This window comes from Scardinius erythrophthalmus (genome assembly GCF_964197995.2).
Source record: "Scardinius erythrophthalmus genome assembly, chromosome: 4".
NCBI lineage: Eukaryota > Metazoa > Chordata > Actinopteri > Cypriniformes > Leuciscidae > Scardinius > Scardinius erythrophthalmus.
In genome coordinates this window covers 50,403,189-50,429,568 of record NC_138224.1, presented here as the reverse complement: position 1 = coordinate 50,429,568, position 26,380 = coordinate 50,403,189, and the positions used below count along the sequence as shown (strand labels likewise).

The 26,380-nt window shown below is 38.2% G+C and overlaps 1 protein-coding gene across 1 annotated transcript; it reads left to right on the top strand.

Annotated features, from left to right (window-relative positions):
* Window positions 1-26,380, top strand: LOC308689340 (coiled-coil domain-containing protein 106-like; the record flags this gene model as incomplete). Its single annotated transcript, XM_081362990.1, has 5 exons — window positions 1-73; window positions 2,198-2,392; window positions 24,469-24,606; window positions 24,930-25,151; window positions 26,070-26,380. 5 exons carry the CDS (start codon window positions 1-3, stop codon window positions 26,378-26,380), a joined length of 939 nt encoding a protein of 312 aa, XP_081219116.1.

Sequence of the window (26,380 nt, the reverse complement as noted above, 5' to 3'; positions counted from 1 at the left end):
ATGGCTGCAGGACCGGATGGCTGCTTGCCTGTGCTGGGTTACCTCCAACCCCCTCTCCCCTCCCCTGTTGCAAGTCTTGTGTGTTCATGTTGTGTACTGATTATGTGCAAATGTGCTGAGGTGTTTTACTGTCCCCAAACTGTACTCCCTATTGGAGCATAGTCTGGGGGTTGCCTTTTTTTTTCTCCTCAACTCTCCTCATGTTAAGCTGTATTCTTACTAACTTCAGGTCGGTCCTAAATTGCATTTCGTTGCCCTTGTACCTGTACTTGTGTAATGACAATAAATTGAATCTAATCTAATCTAATCTAATCTAATCGTCATTGCTAGGGATGGGAATTGATAAGATTTTAACAATATCAATGCCACTGACGATTCTGCTTATCAATCCGATTCTTTAACGATTCTTGATACCACTGTGGAAAAATTTAGTCATATGCTTTTCAAAAAACAAGTGGTTTTATTTATTTTAAAGCTTAAGCTTGAGTAAGAAAATGTTACTTTTTATGTAATTTATGTAATAAATAGAACCTTATTGTAAAGTGTTACTGATTAGTTATGCACCGATTCAGACGTCTCTTTGAGTTCACTGTTGGATCAGTTGTTTTAACCGTTAAAACAACTGATTTTTAACCGTTAGTTAAAATGAATCGGTTCAAATGAGTCATTAGTTTGCGAATTGGACGTGTCATGCGCGTTGTGTGATTATCCCAGCAGTTAGGACATGGACACCCAAGATTTCTGTCAACTCAGAAAACATTTAATCACTGGATAGTTTTTTTTGTTTAATTAAAGTGTTTTATGTCAGCTGAATGTCGATTTTCAGAGAAGATAAGGCAACTTATTAAGACGGTGAAGTCTTGTTTACACTTTCTTCAACCCCTGAAGACAGAGAGTGCGTGCGCGCGACCGGGTCTCTCTCTCTGCTCAATTCCCATCCCTAATCATGGCACACACACACTTTGCACTCCAAGTAGCCAAGTAGCCAATGATGTATTTCGGATACCAACAATAAAAAAAATACATAGGCCTAGGCTACAATGGTCAAATAATATAGTTACCTTCCACAGGATCTTCGCTGAGTGGGAAAGAGATCTCCCTGGTCCAGCAACACGCGTACATCCCGCAGTTATGACTTCTCCAGCTTCAGTTACCAGCACCCAAGCATCTCCAGTGAAAGTAGTAGAACTGTGTTCCCAAGCTAGCATCATAATCGCTGTGTTTACACCGTCAGACGCTGTGCAAACCACTTGAAATGAAGTGCATTTGTGTAGAGTAATGGCGCCACCCAGGATTTGGCGCGTTAACTTGTGTATAGGATGATTTGAGGCATTAAAACTTGATATTATGATTTAAAATAAATATTTTCCCTCATGAAGAGGAAAACCACATTCCACACGATGAACGATGGTCGTGACGTCATCCGATGTCGTCGCCATGAGTTGAGTTCTTTAAAAATGAATAACAACATGCACAACACCGATACAAAACAACATGCACAACACCGATACAAAAATATGTTCACACCAGCATCGCTCTGTAGTATCGAATTAAAAAAAAAGAACACTATTTAAAACAGATTCATTAGAAAGAAAAAAAAATATATATATATATATTCTAAAATATATATTTATTATATAAATATATAATATTTACCTGTATTTATCTTTTTTTTGTACATTTACTTACGCCTGCCTGAAGAAGGTATTACATATGATCAATAGGTGTCTATTACAATAGACACCTATTGATCTGCGCAAGCGTCGCGTCTGAATGCGTTGTTTGTGTTTGGAGCTCTATCGATTTGATTCATAATCAAATAAAAAAGATTTTTTTCTCTTTAAACTCACAACGAACATTTTCTACTTTTCCTCACTGAGAAGCACTGGTGCTCAAACCTCATAGTTACAACGTGGACTGTTGAGCAGACGCGTCTCAAGCCGATTTGTGACCCGGTTTACACCTGTGGGTCACGGCTGAGCGCGTCGTCTTTACACTCACTTACAAACTTACATTTTCTCGCCTATCCTGCGTCTACATTACACCCGTACCATTAAAAAGACAGATTATATCCAAGACTTCAGTCATAAATTAGTATTAATATTGATAGCATCACTGGTAGCGTCGTTGCTAACTTACTGTCCATCTGTTAAAATGGCGAATATATCAGATGTATGTAGTCTACCTTTTGGTGCAGGTGAGGACACATTCGAGCTGGATGCGGTGCAGTCTGAGCTGGAAGCTGTAGAGAAGCAGATCCGTGACCTTTTAGAGAAACAAGCCGAACTGAGAGACCGGCGTTTAGCTCTTGAAACATCACGCGCCGATGTACATAAGTCAGTGACTAACATTAGTAATCCGCTGACTCCGACCTCGTCTACTCCGTGCGTTTGTCAGCACTGGTCCCGAGCGCCCATTTCACGATCAGCCATGGTTTCGTTCACTCCGGCTCCGACACACCACCACGAAGCCTTCTGCAGCGGAAGACGCGGTTCTGCAGCGGAAGACGCGAGCCAGGACCAGAGCAAGAATCTCTCCGCCACTCCCGGTTTTCCAGATCTCCACCCAGAACCGCTTCTCCCCTCTTCGCGAAACGGAAGACGATGCTGTGATCATCGTCGATTCCATCGTCCGGCACATCCACGCTACGTTAAGTAAAAGTAAGCACCCACTGCTTTCCTGTTGCTCGTGTTTTCGATATCGCTGCGTGGGTACCCGAGATCTTGAACGGTGACGAGCGCGTCGGAGCTGTCGTGCTACACGCGGGAGTGAACGACATCAGGCTGCGGCAGACGGAGGTTCTGAAGAAAGACTTCAGAAGCCTGATCGAGACGGTACGCAGCACATCGCCTGAAATAACGATCATTGTGTCTGGACCACTTCCCACATACCGACAAGGGCATGAAAAGTTCAGTAGATTATTTGCGCTGAATGAATGTTTAATGTCATGATGCAATGAGCAGAAACTGCTCTTTGTAAATAATTGGAATCTGTTTTGGGAGCGTCCTAGGCTTTACCGTGCTGATGGCTTACACCCAAGTAGAATCGGAGCAGATCTTCTGTCTGATAACATCTCCAAGAGGTTAAACACCGTTTAACCGTTTGACTACTTTTTAACCAAAAGTCCAAATTACAGTCTCTGCTGCACCAATTTAATTGATATAAATATTAGTGTAGAACATTGCATAGAAACTGTGTCTATTCCTCGTTTAGTGAGGTCAAATAATAAATCCACTGCAGGATCTAGGAAAAATCGAATTGTTATTAAAACAGAAAATCTCACTATTAGTGAACAAAAACTATTTCTAAAGCTAGGTCTTCTAAACATTAGATCACTCACACCTAAGGCAGTTATTGTAAATGAAATAGTCACAGATAATAGTATCGATGTACTTTGTCTTACTGAAACCTGGCTTAAACCAAATGATTATTTTGGTCTAAATGAGTCTACTCCACCAGGATACTGCTATAAGCATGAGCCCCGTCTGATTGGTCGTGGCGGCGGTGTTGCAACAATCTGTAGAGATATTCTCAATGTTACTCAGAAAACAGGTGACAAGTTTAATTCGTTTGAAGTACTTGTACTAAATGTTACGCTCTCAGATGTAAGAAAAAAATCCCTATTATCTCTAGCCTTGGCTACCGTATATAGACCGCCAGGGCCTTACGCTGATTTCCTAAAAGAGTTTGCAGATTTTCTCTCAGATCTATTGGTCAACGTCGATAAAGCATTAATTGTTGGAGATTTTAACATAAACGTAGATAACACAAATGATGCATTAGGGGCTGCGTTAATACAGATTTATTAAATTCCTTTGTGGTCAAGTAAAACGTCACTGGTCCCACTCATCATCTTAATCATACACTCGATTTAATTATATCACATGGAACCGATCCAACCTATATAGATATCATTTCACAAAGTGATGATGTCACTGACCATTAAATGGTAACTTGCATATTACGTACTGATGTAATATGTCATACTGCGCCGCGTTATTGACCAGGCAGGACAATCCTTCCATCCACCATAGGTAATTTCTCAAATTGCTTACCTGATCTATCTCAGCTGCTGCCTGAACCCAAACAAACAGATGAACTAGAGGAACTAATTAGCACTATGAGCACCATTCTCTCTAGAACTTGCAACTTGCAAGTTCAATGTCAGGCACTGTAATTTGCTCTGGCCTCCTTCCTGTTCGCAGGAGTGATGAGATAGATAGTAGATTGTCCTCCCTCAATGGCTGGCTGTCTAAGTGGTGTCCGCTTAATAATATAGAATTGATAGACAATTGGAAAAGTTTTTGGGGCAAACCTGACCTGTTGAAAAGAGATGGTATTCATCCATCCTGGGATGGTGCTGCTCTTCTCTCTAGTAATATGCCACATAGTCTTAGAGATAAAACATGACAATCTGGGGCTCAGGTCAGGAAGCAGACAGACTGGCTAAACCGACCGTCTGCTAGCGGCCTCGCGTTACCAAGGTCAGATAAATCCCATCACATAGCTATCATCATATAGAGATTGTGTCTGTTCCCTGAATTAGGACATACAAAAAACTCCTAAACCCATTCAAGGGTAAAAATTGTATTAATGTTCAACAAATAAAAAAACTGATATAATACGGATGAACAAATGATAAAGCTTGGGTTGCTGAATATTCGATTCATTACTGCAAAAGCAATCATTGTTAATGATATGATTACTGACTATAACCTAGATGTGCTGTGTTTGACAGAAACCTGGCTAAAACCAGACAATTACATTACTTTAAATGAGTCCACCCCGCAAGATTACTGTTATAAACATGAGCCTCGTCTGAAATGCAAAGGGGGAGGAGTTGCTGTAATCTATAGTCATATCTTCAGAATTACTGAGAAGTCTTCTTTTAAATATAATTATTTTGAAGTGTTAGTGCTTAATGTAAAAATATATAGTATAAATGATAAATCATGTTTGAGATTTGTGCTGGCTACTGTATACAGGCCACCAGGGCACCATAAAGATTTTATCAAAGAATTTGCTGATTTTCTATCAGAATTAATATTGACTGCAGATAAAGTACTAATTGTTGGTGATTTTAATATACACATCGATAATGAAAAAGATGCATTGGGATTGGTATTTAAAGACATTGTAAACTCAATTGGAGTTAGACAACACGTGTCAGGACCTACTCATCGTCGTAATCACACTCTAGATCTAATATTATCACATGGACTAGCTGTTGATGCCGTTGACATTCTGCAGCAGAGCGATGACATCTCAGATCATTATCTAGTCTCGGGTAAACTTAATTTAGCCAAGGCTGCAAATGACCAATGTTTGTTCTAAACATTCAGCAGTGCGGTTATAAAATATAAATACAATTTCTATAAAAGAAAAACAAAAAAATTATGATAATAAAATTAAAACTGTGGAAAAGCCAAGAAATGACTAAAGAACAGTGCGTTATCCTGGTTAGGAGTCGATCGTGGTTCTTCACTGATTTAAACGAGCACACTTTTGGACTTCACCTGGTGTCTTAGCTCGCAAATTGTACCGTTAATGGATTTTCTGACATCAGCTTCCTTGGCCGTCGGAAACTGGTTTACGAGTTCTGCTTCCTGCTCAGCTACTGTTCGGACGCTCTTGCTTACTGCTCCGCACTTTGCTCTATCGCTTTTACATTTTATCTCCTATTTTATTTATATTTTATTTCCTTTATTTTATTTCCCTTTATCACCTAATTTTAACTTCAGCAAATCAGCACAGTGCTCAGACGACAAAGTTTGGATTACTACAAAAACTGAGAATTCTTTTACCCGACCAGCTTACATTCCGGGAAAGGAAAACACAACTGCATTAAGGATAAGAGAAAATGCCTCTTCTGGAATCTACTTGCTGCACTAACTGCCACAGACTTTTACAAAGGATTGCAGTTCTTGAAACAAAGTTACTTACGGGACCACCAAAGCAGACGGAGCACACAGCAGAGCTTCATCATGGACACCCTCAGCATTCCGGTGAGTCCCATGAAACTAGTGCTCCTCGACAGGTTGAGAAACAAGCCGATCGACTTACTAATCGATGGCACAAACAGGGAGCGAGACCCAAAGGCACTCGAGACAGCAGATTGTCACGAGCATCACATATTACCGCAATAGCATCCTCTACCCCAGATACAGCTCTGACAAGGATTGCAAACACTGGTCTCCTACCACTGCCTATACATCTTGAGAACAGATTTGAAGTACTAAGGAATGTAAATGAGGAATCCCCAAACGTGATGAATGTGATCGAACACAGACTGAATGGGCCAGTAGCTAACACTGATGCTAACTGGCGCTCAAGGTCGAGCAGACAGCGGCACTCAGCTCAGAGCGAAGCCGAGCCCAGGACTCTGATAGTGGGGGACTCCATAATCAGAAACATTAGCGGCAGGGATTCAACTACATGCTGCCTTCCACAAGCAACAACTTCTGATGTAAACAGGGAACTTCAGAACATTCTGATGAAACATAAGACTGCAAATCGACTCATCATTCATGTGGGGAAGAATGATATTCATAAAGAGCAGTCAGAACTCCTTAAGAAGGATTTCAATGAACTTTTTGAAACACTTGAAAGACTGAAAGTTCAAACATTCATCAGTGGACCACTCCCAGCAAGAGGAACAAACAGGTTTTCACGGTTGCTTGGGCTTAATACGTGGCTGCAAAAAACCTGCAATATAAAAGGAGTTAACTTCATTGACAATTTCAATCTTTTCTGGAGTCAGAGACAACTGTTTCATCGGGATGGCCATCACCCAAACAAACTTGGTTCAAGAGTGTTAAAGGACAATTTCTATTTTTCCCTCAATCATCCTTCTGCAGTGTGTGCCAATCAACTCAATCTGAACGGCACACATACATCTGGACACAGTAATGAAGACGGGACTTCACTTCAGCAGCAAAATGGACATGATAACACCACTCCGCCACAACACCCTCTGCTCACAGACACAATCTCAGAACTGCTTGAAGTTTCAGCACCCAAGGACGACTTCCTGGAAAACAGCCAGGGAAGCCAGGACAGCATATCACAACCACCGATAACACCAGAGCAACAGCCCCTGTCACCAGACACTTTCTCCCTCTCCCCAGCATCGCCACTTCTGTGCTTCTCACAGAAAATGGAAGAACTGGTGCATGCTGGAACCAGACTATCCCACTCTTTTGCTGCGAGCCCCCAGATACCAACCAAAAAAAGACAGGCGCCGCTACCACCAAAGCCTGCGGGCCCAGCTCGCCCTCCCCCTCCTCCTGTGAGAGCTCTTCGGCCTCTGCCACAACGCCAGGGCCCACACCCTCCTCCATCTGCTCGAGGTGAACCAAAAACAACTGATACCAGCTCTCAGTGATATGTGTCGGGTCCCCGTTTTGATAACAGTAACTTTCTCAAATGTTTACAGAACAAACGGGAACCCAGTGTGCCTGTATCGTTCTCTATTGCTGTTCTATTACAAGATAGAAAGTCTAAGGCCTTCAATAGCCGTACAGCAAACCTAACTAATCTGGTGCCTCTTACACGTCAAACTAATATTGCTGTGGGGAAAAGTAAGTCTGTTAAGTTAGCACTCCTTAACATCCGCTCACTTAAAAATAAATCACTTCTAGTCAACGACTTAATAACCACAAACAATCTGGATTTTATGCTTCTGAATGAAACCTGGCTAGAATACAGCTGCAGTGCAACAATCCTAAATGAAGCAGCCCCTCCTAACTTTACTTTTATGAGTGTCTGCAGAGCTGTTAAGAGAGGTGGGGGTCTAGCTGCACTTTTTAAAGATATATATCAATGTAAGCAAAAATCATTTGGGAATTACTTGTCTTTTGAATATCTGGGTATTGTCTTAAAAGGTGCTCCACGCATCTTACTTATCATTATTTACAGGCCTCCAAAATACTCTCCAGCCTTTGCTGAGGACTTTACTGAACTGTTATCAGCAATTACCTCAGAGTTTGACTGTTTTGCCATTGCTGGAGATTTTAACATTCACATAGATAATGCAGAAACCAATATGGCAAAAGAAATCAATACTGTTTTAAAAACTTTTGATCTGACTCAGCATATACATGGACCCACACACAATCGTGGACACACTCTAGATTTACTTATCAGTAAGGGTCTAAACATTTCACTGATTGTTATTAAGGATGTAGCACTGTCTGATCATTTCTGTATTTTCTTTGATATATTGATCTCTCCTGCCACTGAAGCTAGATCTGTGTCTGTCAAGAAGAGATGCTTAAATGAGAACACTAGTGTACTATTTATGAAGGCTATATCCTTAACACCAAGTATATCTGCAGACTCTGTTGATTTTCTCCTTGATTCCTTTAACTCAAAAGTTAAAAGTGTAATTGATGATATTGCTCCTGTTAAAGTCAGGAAGAAGAGTGGCAGACAAAAAGCACCTTGGAGAAACTCAACAGCAGTGCAAAATATGAAAAGACAATGCAGAAAAACAGAGCGCATGTGGCGGAAGACAAAACTTGTAGTCCATTATAACATCTACAAAGACAGCCTTCATGCTTTCAATATGGAATTAGGCAAAGCTAGACAGACTTTCTTCTCAAATATTATAAACAGTAATTTAAACAACACACGCACTCTTTTTGCTACTGTAGAGAGACTGACAAACCCCCCAAGCCAGATTCCCAGTGAAATGCTCTCAGACAACAAGTGTAGTGAGTTTGCTTCTTTCTTCTCTGAGAAAATCAATAATATCAGAAAGGTGATCAGCACATCCTTGAGTTGCACTGGGGTTAGACAGACCATCAAACCACCTGAGAAAGTTGTTACTATGTCTGACTTCAAAGAAATTGATGGCAAAATTTTGGAAGAAACGGTACAGCACCTTAAAACATCAACCTGCGCTCTTGACACAATTCCCACAGCTTTTTTCAAAAGTGTGTTAAACAGTTTAGAAGCAGATCTTCTAGAAGTGGTAAATGCCTCACTTCTCTCTGGGAGTTTTCCAAACTCCCTGAAAACTGCAGTTGTCAAGCCCCTCCTGAAAAAGAACAATCTGGATAAGACCATATTAAGCAACTATAGGCTTCCTTTACTATAAATCTATAAACTACTATAAAGCAACTATAAATCTTCCTTTCATAGGCAAGATCATTGAAAAAGTTGTCTTCAATCAGCTGAACAAATTCTTATGCTTGAATGGATCCTTTGACAATTTTCAATCTGGTTTCCGACCGCACCACAGCACAGAGACAGCGCTCATAAAGATAATAAACGATATTCGCTTAAATACTGATTCAGGCAAATTATCAGTGCTGGTGCTACTCGACCTCAGTGCTGCATTTGACACTGTCGATCACAACATACTTCTTGACAGGCTGGAGAACTGGGTGGGGCTTTCTGGGATAGTTCTAAAATGGTTCAGGTCATACTTAGATGGGAGAGGTTATTATGTGAGTATAGGAGATCATAAGTCTGAGTGGACATCCATGACATGCGGAGTCCCTCAAGGCTCGATTCTTGCGCCACTCCTGTTCAACCTGTATATGCTCCCAATGAGCCAAATAATGAGAAAGAACCAAATTGCTTACCACAGCTATGCAGACGACACACAGCTCTACTTAGCCCTATCGCCTAACGATTACAGCCCCATTGACTCCCTGTGCCAATGCATTGATGAAGTCAACAGTTGGATGAGTCAAAACTTTCTTCAGTTAAACAAAGACAAAACTGAAGTCATTGCATTTGGAAACAAAGATGAAGTTCTCAAGGTGAATGCATACCTTCACTCTAGGGGTCAAACAACTAAACATCAAGTCAGGAATCTTGGTGTGACACTAGAGTCAGACCTTAGTTTCAGTAGTCATATCAAAGCAATAACTAAATCAGCATACTATCATCTAAAAAATATTGCAAGAATTAGATACTTTGTTTCCAGACAAGATTTAGAGAAACTTGTGCATGCTTTCATCACCAGCAGGGTGGATTATTGTAATGGACTCCTCACTGGCCTTCCCAAAAAGACCATAAGACAGTGTCAGCTCATACAGAACGCTGCTGCCAGGATTCTGAGCAGAACCAGAAAATATGAACATATCACACCAGTCCTCAGGTCTTTACACTGGCTGCCAGTTAAATTTAGGATTGATTTTAAAGTATTATTACTGGTATATAAATCATTCAATGGCCTAGGACCTCAATACATTGCAGATATGCTCACTGAATATAAACCCAACAGATCACTCAGATCACTAGGATCATATCAGCTAGAAATACCAAGGGTTCACTCAAAGCATGGCGAGTCCGCTTTTAGCTATTATGCCAGCCGCAGCTGGAACCAGCTTCCAGAGGAGATCAGATGTGCTCCCACAATAGTCACATTCAAATCCAGACTCTAAACACATCTGTTTAGCTATGCATTTAATGAATGAGCACTGTGCCAATGCTCGTCCGACTGTTTGTACTGTACTGTACTGTATTTTATTTTTTTATTTTTCTAAACTGTTTTAATTATTCTTATTTCGGTTTTATTATTTTAATTTCTTCAATGTAAAGCACTTTGAATTGCCACTGTGTATGAAATGTGCTATATAAATAAACTTGCCTTGCCTTGCCTTGCCTACAACAGCATGGAGCAGAACAATAATGATTACTCTACCCATAGGCTCAATTCTATGGGGGGACAGGGGGACACGTCCCCCCCAATATTCAAAGAAGGACAATTTGTCCCCCCCAATATTTTATCATACTGTATGATTATGCGGGCAATATCGATGTGATTGCAAATACGTCTTTCTTTCCAGCTCCGAAAATATAAAATCCCGGCCGGTCCATTTCCCAAATCCATTCGACTGGCCTTACGCTAGACCAAGGGTGCCCAACCAGTCGATTGCGGTCGACCTGTCGATCGCGGACTGCTTTCCAGTCGATCGCGGACTGCTTCAGTCGATCGCGAGAGTAAATTGTACTCTGGTTTGCCCTTTCTCTCTCTTCACGGCTCCCGCGTCTCAGACATCAAAAACATAAAAAATGTTCACGAGATGATTTCTATAAAAAAAAATATAGGTTAAAATTAAAATAATGTAGGTTTTCTGTTCAGAGAGAGAGAGAGAGAGAGAGAGAGAGAAAGAGCCCCGGCCGCGCGCGCGCACTCACTATTCAGAGCGGCCAGGCGTCAAGCTTCCCCGTACATTTTGACAAGCGTCCTTGACAGAACGAGATTCTTTGCAGCTCAAGTCGGCGGCGGTGTGTGCGTACAGTTAACGCTCTATCTGTTGACGGCGCTGAGGAACAAGCTCCTGCCACTGGAAAAGCGGTCGCCGCCCATTTATGTCAGAGAGCAAAGCCCGCGCACCCATCCAAGCCGTGCAGAACGTCTTCAGCACTCGCGGATCGTGCATACTCCGCCGCTGGCCAGGCTGCTTCTGCTTTACACACTATGGTCGTTCTTTTCTCGAGAAAAGGAGTTTTCCCATAGCGTTTGCAATACTCGTGCCTTATCTCTCAGGGAACCGAGGTTAAGTAACCGAGTACATTCTGCCTTCCCTTCCACATGAGTCAGGTAACAAAACTGACAAAAAAAAAAAAAAAAAAAAAAGTATATATATATATATAGGCTATATTTCACCCCAATGATAGTAATATTCCATATTTCTCACATTTTGATCAATAAATATATAGATTTTTTTTTTTATTATTATACATTTAAAATTTTGCTCTGGACATTTTTTATGTTTGTATTCAACATAATAGGCCTACCTTATTATCTCAATTTAAAGTACTGAAATGCATGTATATGTGACAAAAAAGGCTGTTTATTATTTTGGCCGGTAAAAAATATGCTTGGCTGGTGGATTTTTTCATCTACCAGTCCCCATGGCAGGTGAGCCAAAAAGTTAATTTCGGACCCTGGGGTGGGGGAGGTGCGGGGTCGCGGGGCAGCAGCGCATTTATCATGGGGGTCGCGGGCTAAAATGTTTGAGAACCCCTGGTCTAATCGAGTAACACGATTTAACACAAACTGTTTTAATGCTTTTCATTGGTTAAATATTTGTAAAATTCACTGACATAAAGTTTGACCATTTATGAAAAAAATAACAGCGAAGAAATTATGGGCTGAATTCGAAATCGCATACATACTCATACTATTTCAAATACATATATGTCAGAAATAGCAAGAGTAGTAGGCTATGTTAGGACGCTAATCTGAATTCAGACAGGATTTTAGCTAGGCACGTTACATTATTAGTAGCTCGCTGGCATTCCGGCTCGTTGACTCAGCTCACTGAAAAGAGCCGGCTCTTTTGGGTCACAAACGGCTCTTTAAAAAATAAATGTTTTAACTATGACTTTGATTATGATAGGTGTGAAAACAATTCTAATTAAATTATTTAACGAAATCATACTCACAATGTCTAACTTTTTTTTTTAAAATGCCTTGATTTGTTATTAAAAAAAATACTAAACCTTTCCATTTAAATTACATCTTTTTAATGTATAGAAACAACATTCAACACAATAATATAATAGAACCCATATTAAAGAAAAAAATAAATAATATTCAGAAAAATAAATAATTGAAAGGATTAAACTGGTCCCTCTTTTTCTCTCTTCTTTATTGCCATGTTATAACCAGCACTATAGCATTATAACTTGCATGAACACACACTATTATTTTAAATAAAATTATTCAATATTTAATTATTACATAATTATTTAATTTCTATAGGCTACATTTTTAAAAATAGAGTCGGCTCTTCAGATATGCGAGCTCCCGCCGTTCACCTCGAGCCGCCTCATTCGCGAATTTCGCGCCACTACTCACTGTTACTAGGGAGACGTTGAGAGAGCTGCGAGTCGTGACATCAGCAAAATAAAACACAACTATGGCAGAAGCCAAAAAAACGAAAACATATAATTTTCATTCTGACTGGGAAGAGGTTTATTTTTTTGTTTATTCGAATTCGAAGTCCATCTGTCTTATTTGCAATTCAAGCGTAGCCTTACCGAAGAAGGGCAATTTGGAGGGGCATTTTAAGACCGTGCACAAAAGCTATGACGCAGATTTTCCGGCTAAATCAGCTCTACGCACCCGAAAAGTCCGGGAATTGAAGGGGCAGTTAGCAGCACAGCAGTACATTTTTACCAGGCCAAACACCAAGGGTAAGGCTGCAACTATAGCATCTTATCGTGTCAGTCATGTTCTTGCAAAACACAAGAAGTCTTTCAAGGACGGCGAAGTTGTGAAAGAAGCGTTTGTCGAGGCTGCATACGCACTTTTTGGTGACTTTAAGAATAAAAGTGACATCATAGCTGCCATTAAGGACATGCAATTATCCCGTGGCACTGTTACACGGCGATGTGAGGGAATGGCAGAGGATGTCGAGGAGCAGTTAAGGAAGGATGTTGAACAGTGCGAATGTTTTTCTCTTCAATTCGACGAGTCAACTGATGTTGTTGATGTGGCACAACTATGTGTTTTCATTAGAATGGTTTTTGGAGACATGGGTGCAAAAGAAGAGCTGCTCACCATTTTACCATTGAAAGGACACACAAGAGGCGAAGATATTTTCCAAGCTTTCATGGAATTTGTCAACAAGACCCAATTGCCCCTCTTCAAACTCATCTCTATCACAACGGACGGTGCTCCAGCAATGGTGGGCCATACCAGCGGATTCATTGCATTGTGCAAACAGAGTGAATTTTTCCCGGACTTCCTTAATTACCACTGTATAATCCACCAGCAGGCATTATGTAGTAAGATTTTAAGGTAACACTTTACAATAATAGTACATGAATAATCATGTACTAATACCTGAATTAATAATTACTTTACTATGAACTAATGATGAGTTAAGACATGTATTAATGAGGTACTAACCTTAATTACGACATGAGTATCATGAATTCCTACATGAATATACCATCTTAACTACGCGTTAGTACATGCTTGTTAATTAATGTATTAATTAACATTTCGAGGTAAAGTAAATCAAACATGCTCTAGATCACAAGAAAGATGTACTAAAAGGGCACAATGTTAAATTGTTCATAAATTTGACACCATCAATTGTCACATACATCAGTGAATGACACAAGATGTCTTGAAATATTTATATTAAACCTACTCATTGAACACACATTCCGTTTTAAGTGATTCCACTGCTGCCTTCAAGTGTAAAATACCTACTACACTAGCATATTCATTAAACAGATGCAATTTTCAAAATTAAAAGTTGTTAGTGTTAGCACAGATGATGGTTATTTTCTGGATTTGTTTACTGTCTTTATATCATAATGCAGTCGGATGTTAGTCTTGTTTGCTGGCTCTTCTTTGGGGCCACTATTGCCCCTTCAAAATTTGTCCACTTTTTTCCTACCGTTCAGTTCCTTCTCCATCTAAATTCAGGCACAGCACCTCTGCTCTTCCACTTCTTTACAAACCACCGACAAGCACCAAATGATATCTGATTTAGAAGAGCTGAATATGTATAAAACATGTGTAATTGATACATTTTTGAAGATTTACTCTTGGAGGGCCAAGACAAGAAATTACATGATACATTAACAAGTCATGAATTCATGTTACTTTCCAAGTAATTAATGATGAGTTAGTAATGATGTGCCCCTCCAAGTAGTCATGACATTATGATACATTAACAAGTCATGAATTCATGTTACTTTCCAAGTAATTAATGATGAGTTAGTAATGATGTGCCCCTCCAAGTAGTCATGACATTATGATACATTAACAAGTCATGAATTCATGTTACTTTCCAAGTAATTAATGATGAGTTAGTAATGATGTGCCCCCCCCCCCCCCCCCCCCCCCCCCCCCCCCCCCCCCCCAAGTAGTCAAGACATTATGATACATTAACAAGTCATGAATTCATGTTACTTTCCAAATAATTAATGATGAGTTAGTAATGATGAGTTAGTAATGATGTGCCCCTCCAAGTAGTCATGACATTATGATACATTAACAAGTCATGAATTCATGTTACTTTCCAAGTAATTAATGATGAGTTAGTAATGATGTGCCCCTCCAAGAAAAGTCAAGACATTATGATACATTAACAAGTCATATCTATCTACATGAATATGCATTCTTACTCAAAACAACGACAGATTTTCAAAAAGGGACTTTATTGAACAAAACAGCAGTTTACCTTAAATCAGTGATCTCAAACTCAATTCCTGGAGGGCCACAGCTCTGCACAGTTTTGCTCCAACCCTAATCAAACACACCTGATCCAGCTAATCAAGGTCTTCAGGATTACTAGAAACTTCTTTGCAGGTGTGAGTTGGAGCTGGTTGGAGCTAAACTGTGCAGAGCTGTGGCCCTCCAGGAATTGAGTTTGAGACCACTGCCTTAAATTAAGCACTCTTAAACAGTTCACCGGTTTTACTTTACATAAAACACAACATCAAATGTTCATGTTGTCTTCTAAACAGGAAATGTAATGTGAATGTCTTTTATTAGGCGCCCAAGGGGTCCCTCTTTATGTTGTTCACCAAGCCAGTGAGTCCACTCTATGAGCGAGAGGTGTTCTTTAAGCATCTTCTCTGTCCTATTTCCTCTTAGTCTCCATACGCTTGTTTTGTATGTCAGCCAAGCTCTTTCAATGTGTTGTGAATCTGGGGGATCTGTTATAGAGTGCGGATACCCGAAACCGACCCGAACCCGAGAGTCATTAAGATATTTATGTCCGAAACCGACAGCAAAAATCATCTCTCTCCCCGCGCTGATATGACCGAGTCCGACCCGAACCCGAACATAATTTATAAATACTTGTCCGAAACCAGGTACCGCCGGGCTCGAGTCGGGTATCCATCCTCTAATTTGTTATGCCATGGGGGGCATTTAACTGAAATGGCTTGGGTCCACTTGTCCATATAGTGCTGGTCAATCAATCTATACACTCACCTAAACGATTATTAGGAACACCTGTTCAATTTCTCATTAATGCAATTATCTAATCAACCAATCACATGGCAGTTGCTTCAATGCATTTAGGGGTGTGGTCCTGGTCAAGACAATCTCCTGAACTCCAAACTGAATGTCAGAATGGGAAAGAAAGGTGATTTAAGCAATTTTGAGCGTGGCATGGTTGTTGGTGCCAGACGGGCCTGTCTGAGTATTTCACAATCTGCTCAGTTACTGGGATTTTCACGCACAACCATTTCTAGGGTTTACAAAGAATGGTGTGAAAAGGGAAAATCATCCAGTATGCAGCAGTCCTGAGGGCGAAAATGCCTTGTTGATGCTAGAGGTCAGAGGAGAATGGGCCGACTGATTCAAGCTGATAGAAGAGCAACTTTGACTGAAATAAACACTCGTTACAACCGAGGAATGCAGCAAAGCATTTGTGAAGCCACAACACGCACAACCTTGAGGCGGATGGGCTACAACAGCAGAAGACCCCACCGGGTACCACTCATCTCCACTACAAACAGGAAAAAGAGGCTACAATTTGCACAAGCTCACCAAAATTGGACAGTTGAAGACAGGAAAAATGTTGCCTGGTCTGATGAGTCTCGATTTCTGTTGAGACATTCAGATGGTAGAGTCAGAATTTGGCGTAAACAGAATGAGAACATGGATCCATCATGCCTTGTTACCACTGTGCAGGCTGGTGGTGGTGGTGTAATGGTGTGAGGATGTTTTCTTGGCACACTTTAGGCCCCTTAGTGCCAATTGGGCATAGTTTAAATGCTACGGCCTACCTGAGCATTGTTTCTGACCATGTCCACCCCTTTATAACCACCATGTACACATCCTCTGATGGCTACTTCCAGCAGGATAATGCACCATGTCACAAAGCTCGAATCATTTCAAATTGGTTTCTTGAACATGACAATGAGTTCACTGTACTAAAATGGCCCCCACAGTCACCAGATCTCAACCCAATAGAGCATCTTTGGGATGTGGTAGAACGGGAGCTTCGTGCCCTGGATGTGCATCCACAAATCTCCATCAACTGCAAGATGCTATCCTATCAATATGGGCCAACATTTCTAAAGAATGCTTTCAACACCTTGTTGAATCAATGCCATGTAGAATTAAGGCAGTTCTGAAGGTGAAAGGGGGTCAAACACAGTATTGTATTAGTAATGTAGTATTTAGGTGTTCCTAATAATCCTTTAGGTTAGTGTACACTGATGTCACGCAGACGTTATTTTGAAATCAAAAGCGAGCTCCGGTGGGAAGAAAACCGGAAGTGTCGCCTTTACTGACAGAAGAATCGCGAATGAATGCGATGGCGTATTGTTGTGTTCAATGTAGAAATGTAATGTGTTTAATGACTTGGCTTCGTAATCTTTAATCAAAATCTGAACATGCACCTCCCCTCTGCAGTGGGGGACCGAACTCTGATGACGAAAGCGTGACGGCATGGGTTGGGAAACGCTTAACCACTCCCCTCAAACAATTAGTCTGCTATGAACGAGAGACAGACAGGCGGAGTGCTAGAGTAAAACCCGGCCCTCTGTTCAATATTCCCTTTCACTGGGAAATACGTCACAGCACTTGATAAAAGAAATTTGCAACTTCCGGTTCAGGCTACAGGCGGACTTTAAAATGACTGATTTAATTTTATAATCTATGTGGTCCAGTGTGGACTAATTTACTAATACAACCTGCATGCTAAAGTGAATCAATGTTTGAGGGAATTTCCTGCATTATGAGTGGGAGACCTGCAGCAATGAATGAATTTATGCGCAATACCTTGCCGAAATTCGGGCCCTGAATCAAGGAAAATGAGGAATTCCATATGGGCATCATACTACCACTGTAGCTTAATAAAAGCATTTTAATTTGGTTGAAATTGAATTGGACGTGTGTTGCTTTTTCATATGCAAGTTATAAGTGACTCAAAATCGCAGTGCTTTCAGAGTGAGAAGCGTTTACAGAGCCAATCATAACTGACAAACTGCACATAAAAATAAATTACATTTTAAAATCCTGATAAACCAAAACAGTTAAAGTGCGGTTTCATGAAAATTGTGATTAATCACGCAGCCCATATATATATATATATATATATATATATATATATATATATATGAGAGAGAGAGAGAGAGAGAGAGAGAGAGAGAGAGAGAGAGAACGTCTATCAAGAGAGACTCAGTAGGGTTATTGGAAATCTGTTATTCAAAGTAAGGAAAGCATCCATCTCTTCTAAACTTAAAGGATTTGTTCACCCCAAAATGAAAATTTCCTAATCATGTACTCACCCAAATGCCATCCAGGATATCCATGTCTTTCTTCAGTGGAAAATAAATTAAGTTTTTTTGAGGAAAACAATAGCAGTTGATTGCCATTGAAAGTCATTATATGAAGAAAAATAATGAAATTTTTTCCTCAAAAAACTTAATTTCTTTTCCAATGAAGAAAGAAAGACATGGATATCTTGAATAGCAATGGTGTGAATAAATAATTTAAAAAAATGTTCATTTTGGGGGAAACTAATCCTTTAAATCCTTTGTACGCGCTAGCAAGCATGTTGGGCCAAATAGTGAAGCTAACTGCTGCAGCATACTTTATATCTGATGGCAGATGAGGTCAAAACATAAATCTTCATTATAAGTTCTAATCATAAGTTCAGTACAAGTTCCGAAAGTTTTAAAATAATTATTTATACTATGTTTTACATCTGATATACATATTTAGATTAAATATGCCATTCGCAATAATAGTTCAATTGAATTAAATAAATACTGAGAAGTTGTTGCACAAATAATGCACAATAAAGCCTATCTGTTTCTATTAAAATATATAATTAATTATAAATACAATTTGGCCAGTGGAAAAGATTGGGAAAAACTTTCAATTTAATTTTTCAAAAATAAGGCAAGGCTATGCTACTAAATGATTTTACCCTCCGTATCTCATATTTTCCTAATGTCTTGTAATGTTAAACATGTTATCACGTGGATTAAAAATCATATGCAAATGATATGCAGATGAGGATATAGGAAATAAGGTTTTGTAAGCTCATACATGGTTATTTCGGGGTGGAGAAGCATGTGCACAATCTTTCGCTGACTGGGATTTATAAAGTGAATTCTGCGCAGGTACACTGTTTTAGAATTTTGAATATTTCTCTGGGTTTCGTGTACACGTACACTTAGTAAGGATCCTATGCACAATTTTATAAATAAGACCCCAGGTGACAGTAAGTCAATACATTCCACAACTAAATAAATGTCAGTTAGAAATGTTCAAACGGCAAAAACAATCACTGACTAAAAAACAAAAGGGGTTACATAGTGATCCACCAAATCCTGACAAGAGTGTCTGTTGTTGTTGGTCGGCATCTGCAGTATACATTTTACTTCTTGGTTCTAAATTTACCTTTCGTTTATGACGGAAGTTACTTTCATCAAGAACGGCAAATTCTTGACCACCCCCAATCATCTGTCCATGTCTTTTTCTGAATTGTTTCATGGCACAGCGGCAAACTTTCCTCAGGACACGAGCCATCTTAGAGAGAGTTCTTGAACTTTTCGCAATGCCATCTTGCATCATATCGATTTGTCTTATTCACAATCCCTGAGTGAACCTGTGAAGTACACAGTGATGACACAGCATAGAGAAAGCGGAGCTATAAAAATAAAAATGCATTGTAACATTGATTTTACTATTCAAGTCAAGTCACGTTTATTTATATAGCGCTTTTCAAATACAGATTGCCCCAAAGCAACTTCACAGTACCAAATTAAAGGTAATAATATAACAAGGTTTATTTCTAGTGGAGAAATACAATGCGATAATGTCCATGTTTGTTAAGGATAATCAATAGGATTGTAAGTTGATTAAATGAATTATTCATTCTCTGCTGTCCAACAATAGACTTACCTGTAAATGAACATTAGCCACGACGACAAGCTGATTTTTGATCTCTCAAAGAGAGACCCTACTCGCACTGATCGCCTGGTTGTCTTGCCTCGGTGACTTTTATGTCTGCACATCCTGTGATGCCGATAAATGGTGAATTATGGTTATACAGACAAAAGAATTTTACCTGGACTAAGAATTACAAAATTTTAGTAAACAAACTTGTGAATTTTCTACAGATAATGTCATCTGAAAAGGTAACATCCATTTTTGTTCTGATCAACTAAGGGGGAATAGCATTGCAGTAAAATCGTGCTGATTAAATCTAATAACGATTGCTTATCATCATGTGGAATCATGCAAATTATACTTTGTTCTCAAATTGTTAATGTTAACAACATCAGCTTTGCGTGACTCAGGCATGTGATTTGCGAAGGACAAAAAAGCAGGAAAATATACTAAGACCCGTGAGGTCAGATGAACACACAGACACACACACACACACACACACACACACACACACACACACACACACACACAGTTTCTGACTTGCGCTCTTGCTCAGGGACGCTGCCGGTTGAAGATGAAGTTTGCGGTGACGGCTGTGAGATGCCGCCGCGCCCCCAACCCCCCCGCCTTTCTTTTTCTTTTCTTTTTTACTGATCTGCATGATTCACGCATGTCACATTTTCAGGTCGGAAAATCAGGAATTCTGGATTAATCCGGAAAAATCCCATCCCTGGTGACTACATTTAATGCGTTTTATGGCTACCTGCAGTTCAGAATTCATGGGTCATTCCAGAATTGGAGGACATTTAGGCATCCATAATTTTGAAAAATTGGCCCTTTATTTTACTATTTTTTATTATGTATTTCATAAAAACAGGCAATATACCATTACATAATTTGATTCGTCCAGCTCAGGTATCAAAGGCACACTTTTTAAAGTACTTTTTTTTTTTTTTTTGGTGCTGGATGCAACCCTGTTACCAATACTCAGGAACCCGAAAAAAAGTATATTTATTGATTTTTTTAAATATAATTTCCTGCCATTAGGTATAGAAAGTCACAATCACTCTATATAAATATTTAATTTTAGATATCACTTGATTGAAATTGATTTAAATTCATTTCAGCAACTTTTGAGTTCCATCTTTGCCAAATTTTTAACTTTTGACATGTTTAATTTGACTGATTTCAGCATATTTTCAAGTATTTGCTAAAATGCATAATGCATATAATCCTTCAAACTACAGTAATGACAATAGCTCAAGCCCCTGTGAGCTAAATAAGTTAATTTATTATTATTTTAATAAAAATTATACGGTAACAGGGTTGAAATTTAAGTAACATGGTTGCGAAAAGTTACAGGGTAATACATTAATAACATGAAATGTATGCTAAATTATAATCAAAATGATATGAATTATTTAGCTTAATGTAATGGGTGTTATATTTGTTAATATTTGTTAATATTTCACTCAAATTCTCTCCTTTTGTTATTATCATTTGTTATATTTCTTTCATTATTTTGTATTCTGGGATTATTCTTTTAATATTTCTAGTGCTGGGAAAAAAATTAATCTCGATTAATCGCATCCAAAATAAAAGTTTGTGTTTGCATAATATATATGTGTGTGTACTGTGTTTAATTTGTATAATTATTTTTGTATATATAAATACACACATATGCATGTATATATTTAAGATTTTTATTTATTTATTTATATATAAATTATTTATATTTATATATAATATAAATTATGTATAAATGTATATATAGTATATACATGCAAATATTTCTTAAATAAATACATGCATATGTGTGTATTTATATATACAAATTAATTATACACAGTACACATACATATATTATGCAAACACAAACTTTTATTTTGGATGCGATTAATCGCGATTATTTTTTTCTCCGTCAAGTCAAGTCAAGTCATCTTCATTTATATAGCGCTTTTAACAATGTAGACTGTTTCAAAGCAGCTTTACAGAGATAAGCGTATAATTTAAGGTAACAGAGATTGTTTTGGCTTTATAGCAGAGTTAAGTTTTATTCCATCTAAAGTTAGTTTTGATTGATTTGATTGATTTGCTTCCATCGCAACGATCATTTGTTATTAAATTAGGGGCAGCTAAGACGACACCATTCCCTCTACACAGACTTTAAACGCGAACCTGTGAGAAACGCTGATGGCGGTCACATGCGCATTAAGAATGGGTTCTATAGTTATGTGCGTTTGAATATACGCAGGTTTGGAATTTCCTACAAGCCAAGCCTAAACAAGGTACTTGTCTTTCCTTATAAATTTTGATAAAGAATTGTATTTTATTTTGTTGCTTTGGGGTAGGAACATGAAACGAATTTTCCCGACAACGCCTTATCTGTATAATGGTAGAGGGATTCTCCATAGGGAGAGACTAGTTGGCACTTCAGCACTGCGTTGTCATCGGTTCAGGCGAAGGTCCTTCGTCAGATCTGGATACGGCCCGGATCCGGCAGGCTGCGGGAAAACCTCGGGATAAACACAGACACTAAAATTAGCGTAGATGCCATTCTTCTTATGATGTAACGAGTACATCAGGATTTATGGGAAGTGTTCCCGGTTCCAGCTGACCTAATCTATGCAGCCTAACATTAAATTATAGAAGTCTATAATGTATTATCCATTTAAATGCAGGAACAGCTCAACAAAGTGGGACATAGTTAAAAACAAACTTACACCGGAAAAAAAAACATATATTTACCCATTGTAGCTTACTAGAAACCAAAAAATTAGAAACCACTTTGTTGTGCTGTCGCCTGCATTTAATACACTATAGTGGAAAAATATATAGATTGTAATATAGAACTATTGTCTACTGCAATCACACAGGAAAAAGTAAACTACATTTACATACTGTAAATTGTTTTTCTAATCCAGAATCGGTTTGGAATCGAAAATTTATTTTGAATCGAATCTTGAGCCTAAAAAGCCCTTAGACTGATCCAGCTCTCAGATTCCATCATAAATATAATTATGTTTTGACTATGAATGGAAGTCTTACAGCGATAGAACAACACGTGGGTGAGTAGTTATTGACAGTATGTTAATTTTTGGGTGAACGAACCCTTTAATGTGTACGGATGTGACATCATGAGGTAAAGACCATAGACTGTAAAAAATAGGGAAGTGATGACACGCCCACCCACGACCGCGCAACCAATCACACACATCCATCTTGAACTATTACATTTAATTAATTCGAATCAATAGTGCTTATTATAGAACCTAAAATATGCAACAAGTATGTAAATGAAAACAATTAATATAAAATCTGTAAATAGTCCCTTAGCAGAAACAAATGAAAATACATAGGAAAAATAATAGTGATTATATGCACTTATCACAGAGGATTATTCAGCATACCACACCTACACGGTTTATCAATTTCTCTGTGCAGGCTCTTATTTCATATTGTAATCATATACCTCCTTACAAAAATGATTAATTGATTATGATATCTTTGTTTAAATTAATCTCAAGTCTTGAACATAATTATGCAGGGTTTTTTTTTTCTAACGTTAATATGTTATTTTTAATTAAAGAAATTATTTTTTCTTTTTTGTTCTAAAATATCCCCAGAAACTATTTCAGCAAAACATCATGTGAACAACAAGTCTTAAATTGTTTAACTCACCATTGAAAACCGTCAAGATGTCGTGTTTGCTTCATTCGCATATTATGGCCACATCTTGAGCACTTTACTTTCCTTGCTAGTAGCCGTTTACTTTGACACCATTTAATGAGCCTACGTTTCTTTTTTGTCGAGGGTTTTTGAATAGCAAAAAGCAACAATTTAGAATGTAACATTGCTGCTACTCTTCATCAAGACGAGTTAGAGTTCTTCTTTCTTCTTCTAGTTATTTTACCACGGATCGCAAACAAATATGTGCATTACCGCCACCTATTTCAGAAAATGGACCATTACACATACACACAGAGAGAGAGAGAGAGAGAGAGAGAGAGAGAGAGAGAGAGAGAGAGAGAGAGAGAGAGAGAGAGAGAGAGAGAGAAAATAAAAAAATAAACTATTCTAAATACGCTTATTTTATCCAGTATTTCCAAAATATTCTACCATTACATTTAATATACTCCTTTCTGACTTTAATTGATAGGCTACATCTTGAACTTAACTCCCTCACTCATCCCTAAAATACCTTATAAATTCCATCCCAGTCCTAATTCATATCTTATCACGTAAGATTCCTCTCAGAATCTTGATTAGCATTTGAAATTGGAGTCAGAATAATTTTTCGGATATCTGTCTTGCACGGTGCCTGGCTCAGCCTAATGTAGACAAGATAAGGAATTTGAAAGAGAGCAGTGCCCTTCTTGATATTATAAAGAAATGAGATTTACTTAATAGTCTAAACTAAAGTTTATAATGTTCATCTGGTTATTGTGAACATCAGAGCTGTGTTTTCCAAACATTAAAATGTTTATTTGATTCTAATTTTGGTTAATCTCTTTAACACCAAGTTACTTTTTTTGTGTGTTCTGCAGTTTGAATGATGTCCTGTATGAACAAAATGACGGAGTATGTTTTTATATATGTATGTATATATTTTATTTTATAAGGTGCACCTACTTTGCTGATTGCTCTCGATAAAGCAAAGAGAACAATAGAAATTCAAAAGGAGAAGATTCTTCATCTTCAAGAAAAAGTTGACTCTCTGACAGATGACAAAAATTTTCTCCAATCAAGATTGGAGGATGGTATGTAATGTGGTCATTAACTATCTTAAAAAAACAATTCTGCCAGTCAGTATGTTGCAACATTTCAATAAAAATACAAGAAATGCTGTGGACCTTGAGGGTGACATTCTTTAATGCTAAACTGTAATCAGTGAGACATTGAGGTAACACTAATTAACATGCCCTATCAAAGATGGGTGAAGCATTTTGCACATTTTAAGGTTGTTGACCAAGAATGTCACCCGTCTTTTGCAATTGAAACCTTTAAAATACATTACAAGTGGTTAAAAAATAAATGTAAAGTATTTACTTTTATATTTTATCCATATATTTCTTTTTCATAGCACTTGTTCTAAGGCGTGAAGTAGTTGTTTCACCTGGCCAGCCACTGATTGGATCTTCTTCCACTACTGCTGCATCACAGGAGAATGAGTCCACTGATGAATCATCTGATTCCTCAGAATCTTCAGATTCATCGGATTCTGGACCTAGAGCAAAAAAAAAGTATAAAAAGCGGAAAAACAACAAGAAGAAATCCAAGAAAATGAAGGTTGATTTTAAGAGAGGTATGTTTGTTGTATTAAGTATTAAAATGTATAGTTAATCCAGAAATTAAAAAATGCTAAGGCTTTAATTGAATAACAGGAGAGCAGGTCTCATCCAGTTTTTTGGAGAAAGTGTTAATGGCAATATGGACTGATAGGGGCAATATGGACCAACAGGTGCTGTTGGTGTTGTGCACTGACAGACAGTAGACTAATGAATACATTTGATTTAAAGTAATTAAATATAGTTAAATATAAATTAAGTATTATTTGGCCAGTAGAAAATATAGCAAATAACTCTTATCTGATATTTTGATTTTATTCTAAAACGATGCAAGGATACTTATTAATTTTCAGCAATGTAGCCTAATGTGATGGCATGAAGTCTTTACCTCATTTTCCTAATGTCTTGTTAAATGGTTTCACATGGATAGTAATTTGCATAAAAATATGCAGATAAGAAAATACATAGTAAAACTAGGCGTTATAAGCTCTATATATGGTTATTTCAGGGAAGAGACTGGGTGGAGATGGATATACAAACACAATCTTCTGCTGCACTGACTGGGTTTTTAAAAGGGATTTTTTTTTTTTTTTGCAGGTTCCTGTGTAGGCTATACATGGTTTTCCAAATCAGAAAAATTCTGTGCATAATATGCAAAATCTATCTTTTGTAACTTTTTTGTAACAAAAAAGTTTCAAAAAAAATACCAGTATATGCCAGTTTTCATGTATATGTAAAGTTTTATACATGAGGTCCCTGGAGCGAAAGTGCAATCTTTACTAGAGAATGTTGTGATGGTACAATATATTTGTTTTGTAGCCTGTTCTTAAAGCAATAACACACCCAAAAATAATGATCATTATTAATTTAATTTACTTGCCTTTATGCCATATCAAACTAGTATAACATTCTTCTTTCTTCTTTCCATCCACCAGTAAGAACCCCTGAAGACTCCATCAAACGCTACCACAAAGTTTTACAACTGGTGAATGGTGGCTTAAGTAAAGCTGAAGCATACAACAAATTGAATGTTGACAGAAATACAATTGTCATGCAAGCCCCTATTGCGGAGTTAGCAATTGCAAATCCTGAACAGTTCAAAACTTTGAGGGCAACCTTTAAAAAAGGAGAAAGTGTCCAAAATTTTTCGGATATCTGTCTTGCACGGTGCCTGGCTCAGCCTAATGTAGACAAGATAAGGAATTTGAAAGAGAGCAGTGCCCTTCTTGATATTACAAAGAAATGA